This window comes from Hyperolius riggenbachi, chromosome 10, assembly GCF_040937935.1.
Source record: "Hyperolius riggenbachi isolate aHypRig1 chromosome 10, aHypRig1.pri, whole genome shotgun sequence".
In the NCBI taxonomy this organism is placed as follows: domain Eukaryota; kingdom Metazoa; phylum Chordata; class Amphibia; order Anura; family Hyperoliidae; genus Hyperolius; species Hyperolius riggenbachi.
In genome coordinates, this window is record NC_090655.1 from 275,154,028 (window position 1) to 275,170,568 (window position 16,541).

The 16,541-nt window shown below is 46.1% G+C and overlaps 1 protein-coding gene across 1 annotated transcript in view; it reads left to right on the forward strand.

The window, feature by feature from the left end:
* Window positions 1-15,404, forward strand: part of LOC137537219 (zinc finger protein 850-like) — a 117,311-nt gene extending 101,907 nt beyond the window's left edge. Inside the window, exons 11-13 of the mRNA XM_068259319.1 lie at window positions 1,085-1,133; window positions 6,809-7,273; window positions 12,654-15,404. Of these exons, the coding sequence (XP_068115420.1) occupies window positions 1,085-1,133; window positions 6,809-7,273; window positions 12,654-14,023 (1,884 nt within the window). The 3' untranslated portion in view covers window positions 14,024-15,404. The remainder of the gene's footprint in view (window positions 1-1,084; window positions 1,134-6,808; window positions 7,274-12,653) is intronic.
* The last annotated feature ends 1,137 nt before the right edge of the window (window positions 15,405-16,541 follow it).

The window sequence follows — 16,541 nt, forward strand, 5'->3', positions numbered from 1 at the left end:
GCATAAAATGCAGCGTTTCCTGCTCCGTAAGCGTTTCTGCCATGTGTGTACACAGCCTAAGGGTAATGTCACCCCGTCGTGGACATTTGATTTTTGTTAATTGTTTATATTTTGATCATTTATTGATGGTGTGATATTAGAATTAGAAATACATTGATAAATAAAGGATTGGTTACCTGAACTGAAGGTAACTTGTTTATTGTGTTTAACATTTCATGGTTACCCCAATAAATGGCCGCGGCCTTTTACCAATTGTTGCCTGTTGCCTTCTTTCATAGTACTGGTAAGTTATCTTAAACATGGGGTGTGCATTACCATGTTTTTCATGTTAAACATTACCCTGTAAATAATGGCATTGTTCCACATATCAGCTCATTACTGCACTGCACTAGGAGTACCAAATAGATCACAGTGTTATCAAGGCGACACCCATCCCTTGCTGGGCAGCGCACCCAGTCTGTCACAACCAGGCCCTCGGGATGTGACAAACCACGGGAGGAGGGACACGCCCCCCAAAACCCCCCTGAGATACTTAATAAGCCCTCTAACTGCAGATACAAAGCCCACTACAGCCTGATCCTGTGTCTCCCTTTGACAATCAATAAATGCAATTGCCATTACTGATCTGTGCAAATGATGTCAGACCTCACCTATCCCACACCGATTGAGATGGTTCAGTTCAAATTGGCAAAGGGGAGCATCCGGCCCTTGCCAGATGGGGCAGACCACCAGTCATCCCCAGATCACTTTAGCATCTGCCAGCAAGTCATTGAGAGCCATAATGCAGAGTCAAGACTGCATAAGCCATAAATGGCCAGACATTACCAGTGAGGAACAGACTACAAACCCGATCCCCTCTGTTCAGACACAAAACGGGTCTGGAAAAATAAGACATCGCTTAGGGGTCCAGACTAATAATATATAATTATAATATGATGAGTGCAAGTAAGTCCACTAACAGAGGCTGCAGTTAGCTTATTCACCACAAGATGGCGACAGAACTGCTCCCAGGTGGAACGCACAGAAAGGAAGTAAAATTAAACCAAAGAAAGGAAATATGCAACAAAGACAGGAAATGATGTAGTACAGCGAGAGAAGTTGCAAGAAATATGGAGGACACACGGCTAGGAGAGGTAATTGTGTGATTACTTGTTATATATTGGGCAGAGCAGAGATCGGGGTGGACATACTTGTTATATATTGGGCAGAGCAGAGGTCGGGTGGGACATACTTGTTATAGGGCAGAGCAGAGGTCGGGGTGGACATACTTGTTATATATTGGGCAGAGCAGAGGTCGGGTGGGACATACTTGTTATATATTGGGCAGAGCAGAGGTGGGGGTGGACATACTTGTTATATATTGGGCAGAGCAGAGGTCGGGGTGGGCATACTTGTTATATATTGGGCAGAGCAGAGGTCGGGGTGGACATACTTGTTATATATTGGGCAGAGCAGAGGTCGGGGTGGACATACTTGTTATAGATTGGGCAGAGCAGAGGTCGGGGTGGACATAGTTGTTATATATTGGGCAGAGCTGAGGTCGGGGTGGACATACTTGTTATATATTGGGCAGAGGTGGGGGTGGACATACGTGTTATGTATTGGGCAGAGCAGAGATCGGGGCAGTCATACTTGTTATATATTGGGCAGAGCAGAGGTCGTGGCGGATATACTTGTTATATATTGGGCAGTGCAGAGGTCGGGATGGGCATACTTGTTATATATTGGGCAGTGCAGAGGTCGGGGTGGACATACTTGTTATATATTGGGCAGAGCAGAGGTCGGGGTGGGCATACTTGTTATATATTGGGCAGAGCAGAGGTCGGGGTGGACATACTTGTTATATATTGGGCAGAGCAGAGGTCGGGGTGGACATACTTGTTATATATTGGGCAGAGCAGAGGTCGGGGTGGACATACTTGTTATATATTGGGCAGAGCAGAGGTCGGGGTGGACATACTTGTTATATATTGGGCAGAGCAGAGGTCAGGGTGGACATACTTGTTATATATTGGGCAGAGCAGAGGTGGGGGTGGACATACGTGTTATGTATTGGGCAGAGCAGAGGTCGGGGTGGACATACTTGTTATATACTGGGCAGAGCAGAGGTCGGGTGGTCATACTTGTTATATATTGGGCAGAGCAGTGGTCGGGGTGGACATACTTGTTATATATTGTGCAGCGCAGAGGTCGGGTGAACATACTTGTTATATATTGAGCAGCGCAGAGGTCGGGTGGACATACTTGTTATATATTGGGCAGAGCAGAGGTCGGGGTGGACATACTTGTTATATATTGAGCAGCGCAGAGGTTGGGGTGGACATACTTGTTATATATTGGGCACAGCAGAGGTCGGGGTGGACATACTTGTTATATATTGGGCACAGCAGAGGTCGTGGCGGATATACTTGTTCTATATTGGGCAGTGCAGAGGTCGGGGTGGTCATACTTGTTATATATTGAGCAGAGCAAAGGTCGGGGTGGACATATTTGTTATATATTGGGCAGAGCAGAGGTCGGGGTGGACATACTTGTTATATATTGAGCAGAGCAAAGGTCGGGGTGGACATATTTGTTATATATTGGGCAGAGCAGAGGTCGGGATGGGCATACTTGTTATATATTGAGCAGAGCAAAGGTCGGGGTGGACATATTTGTTATATATTGGGCAGCGCAGAGGTCGGGTGGACATACTTGTTATATATTGGGCAGAGCAGAGGTCGGGGTGGACATGCTTGTTATATATTGGGCAGAGCAGAGGTCGGGGTGGACATACTTGTTATGTATTGGGCAGAGCAGAGGTCGGGGTGGACATACTTGTTATATATTGGGCAGAGCAGAGGTCGGGGTGGACATACTTGTTATATATTGGGCAGAGCAGAGGTCGGGGTGGACATACTTGTTATATATTGGGCAGAGCAGAGGTCGGGTGGGACATACTTGTTATATATTGGGCAGAGCAGAGGTGGGGGTGGACATACTTGTTATATATTGGGCAGAGCAGAGGTCGGGGTGGGCATACTTGTTATATATTGGGCAGAGCAGAGGTCGGGGTGGACATACTTGTTATATATTGGGCAGAGCAGAGGTCGGGGTGGACATACTTGTTATAGATTGGGCAGAGCAGAGGTCGGGGTGGACATAGTTGTTATATATTGGGCAGAGCTGAGGTCGGGGTGGACATACTTGTTATATATTGGGCAGAGGTGGGGGTGGACATACGTGTTATGTATTGGGCAGAGCAGAGATCGGGGCAGTCATACTTGTTATATATTGGGCAGAGCAGAGGTCGTGGCGGATATACTTGTTATATATTGGGCAGTGCAGAGGTCGGGATGGGCATACTTGTTATATATTGGGCAGTGCAGAGGTCGGGGTGGACATACTTGTTATATATTGGGCAGAGCAGAGGTCGGGGTGGGCATACTTGTTATATATTGGGCAGAGCAGAGGTCGGGGTGGACATACTTGTTATATATTGGGCAGAGCAGAGGTCGGGGTGGACATACTTGTTATATATTGGGCAGAGCAGAGGTCAGGGTGGACATACTTGTTATATATTGGGCAGAGCAGAGGTGGGGGTGGACATACGTGTTATGTATTGGGCAGAGCAGAGGTCAGGGTGGACATACTTGTTATATATTGGGCAGAGCAGAGGTGGGGGTGGACATACGTGTTATGTATTGGGCAGAGCAGAGGTCGGGGTGGACATACTTGTTATATACTGGGCAGAGCAGAGGTCGGGTGGTCATACTTGTTATATATTGGGCAGAGCAGTGGTCGGGGTGGACATACTTGTTATATATTGTGCAGCGCAGAGGTCGGGTGAACATACTTGTTATATATTGAGCAGCGCAGAGGTCGGGTGGACATACTTGTTATATATTGGGCAGAGCAGAGGTCGGGGTGGACATACTTGTTATATATTGAGCAGCGCAGAGGTTGGGGTGGACATACTTGTTATATATTGGGCACAGCAGAGGTCGGGGTGGACATACTTGTTATATATTGGGCACAGCAGAGGTCGTGGCGGATATACTTGTTCTATATTGGGCAGTGCAGAGGTCGGGGTGGTCATACTTGTTATATATTGAGCAGAGCAAAGGTCGGGGTGGACATATTTGTTATATATTGGGCAGAGCAGAGGTCGGGGTGGACATACTTGTTATATATTGAGCAGAGCAAAGGTCGGGGTGGACATATTTGTTATATATTGGGCAGAGCAGAGGTCGGGATGGGCATACTTGTTATATATTGAGCAGAGCAAAGGTCGGGGTGGACATATTTGTTATATATTGGGCAGCGCAGAGGTCGGGTGGACATACTTGTTATATATTGGGCAGAGCAGAGGTCGGGGTGGACATGCTTGTTATATATTGGGCAGAGCAGAGGTCGGGGTGGACATACTTGTTATGTATTGGGCAGAGCAGAGGTCGGGGTGGACATACTTGTTATATATTGGGCAGAGCAGAGGTCGGGGTGAACATACTTGTTATATATTGGGCAGAGCAGAGGTCGGGGTGGACATACTTGTTATATATTGAGCAGCGCAGAGGTCGGGGTGGACATACTTGTTATATATTGGGCAGAGCAGAGGTCGGGGTGGACATACTTGTTATATATTGTGCAGAGCAGAGGTCGGGGTGGACATACTTGTTATATATTGGTCAGAGCAGAGGTCGGGGTGGACATACTTGTTATATATCGGGCAGGGCAGAGGTCGGGGGTCATACTTGTTATATATTGGGCAGAGCAGAGGTCGGGGTGGTCATACTTGTTTTATATCGGGCAGGGCAGAGGTCGGGGGTCATACTTGTTATATATTGGGCAGAGCAGAGGTCGGGGTGGACATACTTGTTATATATTGGGCAGAGCAGAGGTAGAGGTGGAAATACTTGTTATATATCGGGCAGAGTAGAGGTCGGGGTGGACATACTTGTTATATATTGGGCAGAGCAGAGGTCGGGGTGGTCATACTTGTTATATATTGGGCAGAACAGAGGTCGGGGTGGACATACTTGTTATATATTGAGCAGCGCAGAGGTCGGGGTGGACGTACTTGTTATATATTGGGCAGGGCAGTGGTCGGGGTGGACATACTTGTTATATATTGGGCAGAGCAGAGGTCGGGGTGGGCATACTTGTTATATATCGGGCAGAGCAGAGGTCAGGGTGGACATGCTTGTTATATATTGGGCAGAGCAGAGGTCGGGGTGGACATACTTGTTATATATTGGGCAGAGCAGAGGTCGGGGTGGACATACTTGTTATATATTGGGCAGAGCAGAGGTCGGGGTGGACATATATTTGGCAGAGCAGAGGTCGGGGTGGACATACTTGTTATATATTGGGCAGGGCAGTGGTCGGGGTGGACATACTTGTTATATATTGGGCAGAGCAGAGGTCTGGGTGGACATACTTGTTATATATTGGGCAGAGGAGAGGTCGGGGTGGACATACTTGTTATATATTGGGCAGAGCAGAGGTTAGGGTGGACATACTTGTTATATATTGGGCAGAGCAGAGGTCGGGGTGGACATACTTGTTATATATTAGGCAGAGCAGAGGTCGGGGTGTACATACTTGTTATATATTGGGCAGAGCAGAGGTCAGGGTGGACATACTTGTTATATATTGGGCGGAGCAGAGGTCGGGGTGGACATACTTGTTATATATTGGGCACAGCAGAGGTCGGGGTGGACATACTTGTTATATATTGGGCAGAGCAGAGGTCGGGGTGGACATACTTGTTATATATTGGGCAGAGCAGAGGTCGGGGTGGTCATACTTGTTATATATCGGGCAGAGCAGAGGTCAGGGTGGACATACTTGTTATATATTGAGCAGCGCAGAGGTCGGAGTGGACATACTTGTTATATATTGGGCAGAGCAGAGGTCAGGGTGGACATACTTGTTATAGATTGGGCAGAGCAGAGGTCGGGGTGGAGCTGGGACAAGGTCCTTCAGCACCCAAGGCTGAGACACCAAAGTGCGCCCCTCCATCCCCCCCCCCCCCCCAGCCGTCACACACTGATTGCTACTAGACTAAGAGTTGCCCCAGGGCCCCCAACCTCCCTAATACCTTAATCTCTAGTTATCTGACTTGCAGTCACTGCCATGTATCCCCTTTTCCTATTTCTTTCTGCTTCAAACACAATTGGGAATGACAACTGAATGAATTGTGCGCCCCTCCTACACTGCGCCCTGAGGCTGGAGCCTCTCCAGCCTCTGCCTCGGCCCGGCCCTGGGTGGACATACTTGTTATATATTGGGCAGAGCAAAGGTAGGACAAGCAGAGAAGATGGAGGCTGCAGCTGGAGAGGGGTTGGGTCTGCTGCTTTGGTCCTGGTATTGGCACTGCCCCAGGTGGGAGGTTGGTTGCTACAGCTCTTGGAGGGTTTGGGGTTAGTAGGTGATGGACAGGTGGGCTCAGGTATGGTCAGGATATGGATATGCAGTCCCATCTGCCTAGTTCATCAGGTGCCAGAGCCATAAGTAATGATAATTTATAGCTAATTAGCTGCAGGCCTCTGCTCCTATCTTCCTCTGTCTCCAGCTGTTCTCTCCTCACATCCTCATCCATCTACCACTGCTGGCACTGCTGTAACCTCCCAGGAATGTGTGCATGGAGAGGAGGAGAGAAGCATCAGATGATGAGCAAGGCACACTGGAAGAGAGGACTGTGGTACTGAATGTGCAGGAGACCACAGCTTATGGGATATGATCAGCCCCTAGCAAGTTATGTGCTTTTCTGTGTTCTGTTTATTACTGCTAATATCTTACAGCTATAATGTGTTATCCTTTTCAGAACTGAGATCTGAGCTCAAAGAACAAGAGAAGATTGTGACAAGTAATCAGATGTCTGCAGAAGAGAAAGACATAATGAGGAAAATTAAAGAGGAAGAAGAAGAGACGTATGTGAGGAGTGATCAGCAGTCTATGGAGGAGCGGGACATGATGGTGACAATTAAAGAGGAAGAAGAAGAGACATTTGTGAGGAATGATCAGCAGTCTACAGACAAAGGTGACATGATGAGGAAAATGAAAGAGGAAGAAGAGGAGATGTATGTGAAGAGTGATCAGCAGTCTATGGAGGAGGGTGTCATGATGGTGACAATTAAAGAGGAAGAAGAAGATACATATGTGAGGAGTGATCAGCAGTCTATGGAGGAGGGTGTCATGATGGTGACAATTAAAGAGGAAGAAGAAGATACATATGTGAGGTGTGATCAGCAGTCTATGGAGGAGGGCCCTCTTACACAAAACAGAACGGGTGAGTAAGCAACATTAAATATTGAATATCTTTAGTTATTCTGACTGTCGCTGCTCACAGGCTGTCCATATCAGGGGTTATGCTTTGTACCCGTTACATTTTTGTTATTTAGTGCCTAGTGCACACCGTACAATTTTCTGTTAGATTCTTCTGTTAAGCTGGGAATCCACGGCTTGATTCTGAGCCATTTAGATGGTTCGATGGATAATTTCCGACACGTCTGATCTCCCACCCGATCATTTCCACGCTCGATACCGCATTGTGGACAATGCAAAAAGATTTTTAAAAATGAGCGGAAGATAAGAGAATCACCTGCGGAATCGAGCGGCGAAACGATTGGGCGGGAGAATCGAGCGGCGAAATCGAGCCGTGTATTCCTAGCATTAGAGTTTCTGTTATTAGATTAGTTTCTGTAAGGTACTGGTAGAGACTGGTCATTATCTCTGCTGCATTGTCTTCTGGTTATCTCGTGCTGAGTAGAACAATGCCTAATTGCTAGGCAGATAGATGGCTATGCTGGGTACACACTAATGCTGGGAATACACGAGTCGATCCGGTGGCTCGATTAACCGCCGGATCGATTCCCGCTCGTCCCCTCGGGCGTTTCCTGCGGGATCGAGCGGGGAATCGATCCGGCGGGTCATCCAACCTGTTGTAAATTATCAATTGAGCCATCGGCGGCTCGATTGATAAGGGCACATCGACCCGTGTATGCCCAGCATAAAGGGGCCCATACACCTAACGATTTTCCTGCCGATATACAGCAGATTCGATCACTGTGATCGAATCTGCTGTGAAATCGTTGTGCTAACGCTGACAGAAAGATTGGTGTCCGAAATCAATCGTTCCCGTCGATCCCTCCGTGTGGAAGATTTTGCTCGATCGCCGGCGGGTCGGGAGTGCGTCAATAGCGGCGTTCGAATGTCCGATGACCGATGCTAGCTGCAATACATTACCTGTTCCGCTGTCGCGTGTCGCCGCTGTCTTCTTCCCCGCGCTGGGCTCCAAGTCCGGCTGGCTTCAGTGAACTTCCTGTCCCGGCAGGAAGTTTAAACAGTAGAGCGCCCTCTACTTTTCCCCGGACAGGAAGTTCAGTGAAGCCAGCCGGACTCTGAGCCGAGCGCGGAGAAGAAGACAGCGGAGACCGGGGAACTCACGCTGGCCGGAGCAGGTAATGTATGGGGGGGGGGGGGGTATTAAGCAGCGGCAGCTTCACAGATGGTGAATCGATTTCATGCTGAAATCGATTCACAATCTGCAGTAAAGGCAGCCATACGATCCCTCTCTGATCAGATTCGATCAGAGAGGGATCTATCTGTTGGTCGATCTGATGGCAAATCGACCAGTGTATGGCTACCTTATGAGATTTTCTGGCCGATTTTACTGTCAGATCGATTTCCAACATGTCCGATTTGCTTTCCGATTGATTTTTGAGAATTTCCCGACCGATTTTCCTATTACAGTGTACAGAAATCGATCGGAAACTACATCTGGACAACATGAAGCCAAGCAAGAGCATTAGTCCTGTTTTCACACACAGAGACCGCACGTAGCTCCACTCTCCTCCAGCCTTTGTGGTCTCTGTGTGAAAACGGGACTAGTGCTCTTACCTTCATGTTGTCCAGATATTGCTTAAAATCATGCAGTAATTATGCAGATTTGACTTTATATGTGAAGGCCTGATGAAGGGTCTGTATCCCGAAACAAGTCAACGTTGTCGCCTCAATACTTACAATTGCACTAATCTTGAGGTTAATCACTGCTGTATGTTCACCATCCTCGGCTATGGAATGTGCTTTTTGACGAATACCTTTTATGAATACTTTGCATGACTTTTGTCTTCAAAAAAGATTTTTTGTATATAAACCTTTTTGAGTTTCTTCAATATCTTTTATACATATCCTTGTATCGGTATAAACTCTACTGGGCATGGCAGGTATGTGCCTCTAGTGCAGGCATCGGCAAACTTGGCCCTCCAGCTGTTAAGGAACTACAAATCCCACAATGCATTGCAGGAGTCTTACAGCCACAGTCATGACTCATAAAGGCAAATGCATTGTGGGACTTGTAGTTCCTTAACAGCTGGAGGGCCAAGTTTGCCCATGCCTGCTCTAGTGTCTGTCCTCTGCATTATGCCACACATGTTCCCGGGACTCGGTAGAGAGGAAGGAACAGCCGGCAGGGAGAGCAGAGACTGTGGTGTACAAGTCAGCTACATCACACCACAGCTACCCATTTGTAAAAACCTGATAATGGTCACTGTACATTACTGTACACAGATTGGTCACAGTAGGGGTGACTTAATGTTACCGGCCTGTAATAAGCTGATAATGGTCACTGTACATTACTGTACACAGATTGGTCACAGTAGGGGTAACTTAATGTTACCGGCCTGTAATAAGCTGATAATGGTCACTGTACATTACTGTACACAGATTGGTCACAGTAGGGGTGACTTAATGTTACCAGCCTGTAATAAGCTGATAATGGTCACTGTACATTACTGTACACAGATTGGTCACAGTAGGGGTGACTTAGTGTTACCGGCCTGTAATAAGCTGATAATGGTCACTGTACATTACTGTACACAGATTGGTCACAGTAGGGGTGACTTAGTGTTACTGGCCTGTAGTATGCTGATAATGGTCACTGTACATTACTGTACACAGATTGGTCACAGTAGGGGTGACTTAGTGTTACCGGCCTGTAATAAGCTGATAATGGTCACTGTACATTACTGTACACAGATTGGTCACAGTAGGGGTGACTTAGTGTTACCGGCCTGTAATAAGCTGATAATGGTCACTGTACATTACTGTACACAGATTGGTCACAGTAGGGGTGACTTAGTGTTACCGGCCTGTAATAAGCTGATAATGGTCACTGTACATTACTGTACACAGATTGGTCACAGTAGGGGTGACTTAGTGTTACTGGCCTGTAATAAGCTGATAATGGTCACTGTACATTACTGTACACAGATTGGTCACAGTCGAGGTGACTTCATGTTACTGGCCTGTAATAAGCTGATAATTACAGACAATTACTGCATTACAATCAGTCCTCCTCACAACTGCCTGTCAGAGCGTCAGCATGTCAGTCAGACTCCGCCTTCCCAGATCCAGCATGTCAGTCAGACTCTGCCTCCCAAGGTCCAGCATGTCAGTCAGACTCCGCCTTCCAAGGTCCAGCATGTCAGTCATACTATGCCTCCCAATCTCTAGCATGTCAGTCAGTCTCCGCCTTCCAAGCTCCAGCCTGTCAGTCAGACTCCGCCTCCCAAGCTCCATTGTGTTAGTCAGACTCCACCTCCCAAGCTCCAGCCTGTCAGTCAGACTCCACCTCCCAATCTTCAGCATGTCAGTCAGACCCCGCCTCCTAAGCTTCAGCATGTCAGTCAGACTCTGCCTCCTAAGCACCAGCCTGTCAGTCAGACTCCACCTCCCAAGCTCCAGCATGTCAGTCAGACTCTGCCTCCCCAACTCCAGCATGTCAGTCAAACTCCACCTCCCAAGTGCCAGCCTTTCAGTCAGACTCCACCTCTGGGCTCGAACATGTCAGCCAGACTCCCCCTCCTAAGCTTCAGCATGTCAGCCGCTGCCTCCCAATCTCCAGCATGTCAGTCAGACTCCGCCTCCCCAGCTCCAGCATGTCAGTCAGACTCCACCTCCCAAGCACCAGCCTGTCAGTCAGACCCCGCCTCCTAAGCTTCAGCATGTCAGACTCCACCTCCCAAGCTCCAGCATGTCAGTCAGACTCCACCTCCCAAGCTCCAGCATGTCAGTCAGATTCCACCTCCGGGCTCGAGCATGTCAGTCAGACTCCACCTCCCAAGCGCCAGCCTGTAAGTCAGACCCCACCTCCCAAGCTCCTGCCCCAAGCTCCTGCGTCTGTCTGACTCCACCTCTCAAGCTCCAGCATGTCAGTCAGACTCCACCTGCCAAGCTCCAGCATGTCAGAGTCCGCCTCCCAAGCCCCTGCATGTTAGTCAGACTCCGCCTTCTAAGCTCCAGCCTTCGCGTCTGTTATTTCTATATGTGACAAGACACAGAGCATTTGTATCGCGCTTTTCTCCTGGCAGACTCAAACGCCAGAGCTGCAGGTGCACTCCACGGGAGCGTTGCCCAGAGACTCCTTGCTATTTTACATACTGGCTTGAGGGGGGGATTTGAACCCTTGTGAACGGGCTAAAATCCTACAAGAAAAGCATCAGCCTTCCCTGTACACTATCCGGCTGAGTGAGGTTGGGGCATTGCAGCGATGTATCCAGTGTTTGGGAGATGGGTAGTGCACTAAATGTATTATAAGACTACACAGCGGTAATAGGATGTGTAAGTGACGCCACATTGCTCTACAATCATAACACAGATTTCTTGCTATAAGTAAATATATCAATTTATCAAATAGCGCTGCAAATTATACCAATATCAGGCCATATACTAAAAAGTTCAAGCTTAGTAGAGAGTCTCTATGTATGCGCTTTTCTATAGGGTGTAGCAACTCCCCTCTGCAAAGTCTCTTTATGTAGATAGCTATCTACATAAAGAGACTTATAAGTAAATATAGGTCTGTTGTCACAGGAGTAACACATTGCTTCCATTGTCTCATCAAACTCTACAACTTAGGCCTCGTTCACATTACAAACGCGGACAGGCACGCATGCGGAACGCAACGCGTACGAACGCACGCCATCCGCCTTTGTATGCGTTGCGTGGCTGATCCCATCACTGAAAAGTGAATGGGACAGCCACGCGTTTTGGCAAAAAATGCGTGCAGCATGCGTTCCCGGACCGCACAGGTCCGGAACGCATGCAGTGTGAACATCAGACAGTGCACTCTATGCACTGTCTGATGTCGTGCGTGTCGGCCACCTGCACGCGTTTCCAAAACGCGGCTGGAAACGCGAGCAGTGTGAACAGGGCCTTACTGCTTTCCATGCATGGCCAACGCTTTAGCTGTAGGGAGGGTTGATGAGGTGCAGATAACTTTGAATTGTATGCAAATGTAATGCAAATTGTATGCAGATAATCATATTTGTCAGAAAATGCATTTTATTGGCTGAATATCAATGTAAGCAAAAAATGATCATGCTAGGCAAAGTTGTTTTCACGTGATTGGCCGTCTGTAAGGAGCACAACCTTCTGCAGTTCTCGGTCAGGCTGATAGCTAGTGATGGTCAGTAACATGCCAATAACTCTGAGATGGTGCAAATTGTATGCTAAGGATATGCAAAGTTATGCAGCTGCTGCGTATGGTGGATCTTTGCATCAGCTTTGAATTTTCAGCAGCGCACTGGCCCTCCCTAATGATAATTTTCTAAATTAAGTCATAATTAATCAGAATTTTCTAAAACGAAATGATGATGTTTCTCTATTTGCAGGGCGGAGTCCCGGCATCAGGAACCTCTCAGAGACTCGTCTCTCTGTATCCACAGACTGTACAACGGATGATGATGTCACTGGACAAGAGTCTCCTGCAGATGTCCTGGTGACCCCAAATATTCCCCCAGACTCCCGTCACCTGTCTAACCCTGAGGGGCCTCATACCCAGCACAGCTCTCCCCCTGCTGGAGGGTCTTATTCCTGTTCCACATGTGGGAAATGTTTTGTATGGAAATCACATCTTGTCCAACATGAAAGAATTCACACTGGTGAGAAGCCTTATGCATGTGCTGAGTGTGGGAAATGTTTTGCACACAAATCAAACCTCGTCAGCCATGAGAGATCTCACACTGATGAGAAGCCCTATTCATGTTCTGAGTGTGGGAAATGTTTTGCACAGTCATTGCATCTTGTCAGGCATAAGAAGTCACACACTGGTGAGAGTCCCTATTCCTGTTCCACATGTGGAAAGTGTTTTGAATGGAAATCACAGCTTCTCATACATGAGAGATCTCACAATGGTGAGAAGCCCTATTCATGTGCTGAGTGTGGGAAATGTTTCTTTGAAAAATCCTACCTTGTCATACATAAAAGAGCACACACTGGTGAGAAGCCGTACTCATGTGCTGAGTGTGGGAAATGTTTTGTGCAGAAATCAAAGCTTGTCTTACACAAGAGATCTCACACTGGTGAGAAGCCCTATTCATGTTCTGAGTGTGGGAAATGTTTTGCGCAGAAATCACATCTTGTCATACATGAAAGACTTCACACTGGTGAAAACCCTTATTCATGTACCCAGTGTGGGAAATGTTTTCGATGTAACCAAACTCTTGCCAGACATATGTCAACTCACAACCCCTATTCATGTGCTGAGTGTGGTAAATGTTTTGTACAGAAATCAGAATATGTTTCACATAAGAGATCACACACGGGAGAGAAGCCCTATTCATGTGCTGAGTGTGGGAAAGGTTTTGAGCATAAATCAAGCCTTGTCACACATAAGAAATCTCACACTGGTGAGAAGCCGTATTCATGTACTGAGTGTGAAAAATGTTTTTTACATAAAGCAGACTTTATCAGACATGAGAAATCTCACAGTGGGGAGAAGCCATATTCATGTGCTGAGTGTGGGAAATGTTTTGCTTCACAATCAGGTTTTGCCAGACATAAGAAATCTCACACTGGTGAAAAGCAATATTCATGTGCTGATTGTGGGAAATGTTTTTTAGTGAAATCAGACCTTTCCAGGCATGAGAGATATCACACTGGTGAGAATCCCTATTCATGTGCTGAGTGTGGGAAATGTTTTGTTTCAAAATCAGGTTTAGCCAGACATGAGAGATCTCACACTGGAGAGAAGCCTTTTTAACCATGTTGGGACCGGTATATAAACACCACTTAAGGACCAGAGCAGATTTTAGTTTTTAGGTATCTCCAGTATAGATAGCCAAGCATAGGTACCCCAAGTATAGATAGCCATGTGCTTAGTGTGGGAAATGTTTTAGATGTAAATCGCTGCTTGTCATACATTTGTGTTGAGTGTGGGAAATATTTTGGCCATAAGTGTTCTTTTTCAAAGTTTTTTTTTTTTTTCTTGCAAAGTGCACAATGAAGCATTTATACAGAGAATCCCGAGGACTCTTTCATACTACTCAGTGCATTGGTTAGTCCCTAAACACTGAGGTGACATGATGTGTTAAATATGGGTACAAATAATATTAAGCCTGATTAGAACTTGCTTAAGTTCGCTTTTTATTTTTGCCATGGCAAGTGTTATGAAACTAGATTTATCAATGCGAATGAGGCAGGCTTTGCAATTTCACGAAACTATGGTTCTCCTGTAGAGTAAATAGAAGCCAAAACACTTTTATCTGGCTGAACAATCAATCCTGATAATGAGCACTGCAACTATAATTGGTATATTAAGGTTAATAAGAGTAAAACACAACTAATAATTTTTCCACTGTCTCTGTCCACCTCTCTGCCTGAAATAACAATAAATGTTAATATCACCCCTATAACTCCAGTTCCCAAAGCACGGTTCTTATGGGTAATATTTGAATTCTCTTTCACACTTATTCCTCACATTCACTCTCTAACCTGCTCTTGTCATCTCCAACTCAAAAAATATCTCATTCAGAACTCAACTAAATTGTTAATACATGCTCTTATTATATCTCGTCTGGACTATTGTAACAAACTGCTTTGTGGAATACCAACAGACTGGCACTGCTCCAATCTGTACTGAACTCCGCTGCTCATCTTTTTCATATTTCTTCTCGCTCTTCCTCTGCTCCTCCTCTCTGCCTAGCTCTTCACTGGCTGCCAATTACTCAGAGGTTCCAGTTCAAACTCCTTAACTCAAACCTACAAAGCTCTCCACAATCTCTCTCCCCTGTACATGTCCTCACTTGTTTCCAGATACCAACCCAACCACAATCTCAGATCTGCACATGACCTGCTTCTGTCCTCCTCACATTCACTTGTACAAGACTTCTCATGTGCTTCACCCCTCCCCTGGAATGCAAGGGCCGGGCTCTCTCACCCTTTTGTGTCTTGGAATTCATTATACATTTTGTTAATCATGTCACTTTTGTCACTGCAATTACCAATTCTGTATTTTGTATTGATTCTGTATTTTGTGACCAATTCTGTATATTGGTGTATAACATTGTCTGTATTATTATGTACCCCATGTTTATTTGTTACGTTGTACAGCACCACTGAATATCTTGGTGCTTTATAGATCAATAATAATAAAAAGGTTTTGTTGGGAACTGAATGAAGCAGATTTAATGTTGCACTGATATGGCTGATTTGTAAAGTATTAGAATTCAACCCCCTTAAAGGGAAAATAAGAATGTGAGACTCCAGGAAAGTTCTATATATGATTATTATTTACCTGCTGTGAGCTGCAGATGTAGGGATATTAAAAGCCCCCATTTATCCAGACTGAGCTGAGGACATGAGATTTCCCTCTCTCTGTCTCTCTGTTTCACAGGCATAAGTATGGGAACCCCTCTTAAAGTTTTCTGATTCTATGGCCTCGATTTATAAAACATTACTGCTTGCGGTAACAGATGACTTTACCTGTCAATTCTTTAAATGTCATTTCATAAAAAAAGCAGTTACCGCATGGGAAGCTGAAATTACCAAGCAGTGAGGTAAATTACCGACTTGTGTGTTAAACACCTCAACACATAGTTACATAGTTATTTGGGTTGAAAAAAGACATACGTCCATCAAGTTCAACCAGAGAACAAAGTACAACTCCAGCCTGCTCCCTCACATATCCCTGCTGATCCAGAGGAAGGCGAAAAACCCCACAAGGCATGGTCCAATTAGCCCCAAAAGGGAAAAAAATTCCTTCCCGACTCCAGATGGCAATCAGAAAAAATCCCTGGATCAACATCATTAGGCGTTACCTAGTAATAGTAGCCATGGATGTCTTTCAACGCAAGGAAAGCATCTAAGCCCCCTTTAAATGCAGGTATAGAGTTGTGGCAATGCATTCCACATCTTAATCACACTTACTGTAAAGAACCCTTTCCTAAATAAATGGCTAAAACGTTTTTCCTCCATGCGCAGAAGGCCTAGGGACAAAAAGCTCATCTGCCAAGCTTTTATATTGCCCTCTGACGTATTTATACATGTTAATTAGATCCCCTCTAAGGTGTCTTTATTCTAGACTAAATAAACCCAGTTTATCTAACCTTTCTTGGTAATTGAGACCTTCCATCCCACCTATCAATTTTGTTGCTCGTCTCTGCACCTGCTCTAAAACTGCAATATCGTCCTGTAATGTGGTGCCCAGAACTGAATTCCATATCCCAGATGTGACCTTACTAGAGAGTTAAACAGGGGCAATATTATGGTAGTGTGAGGAA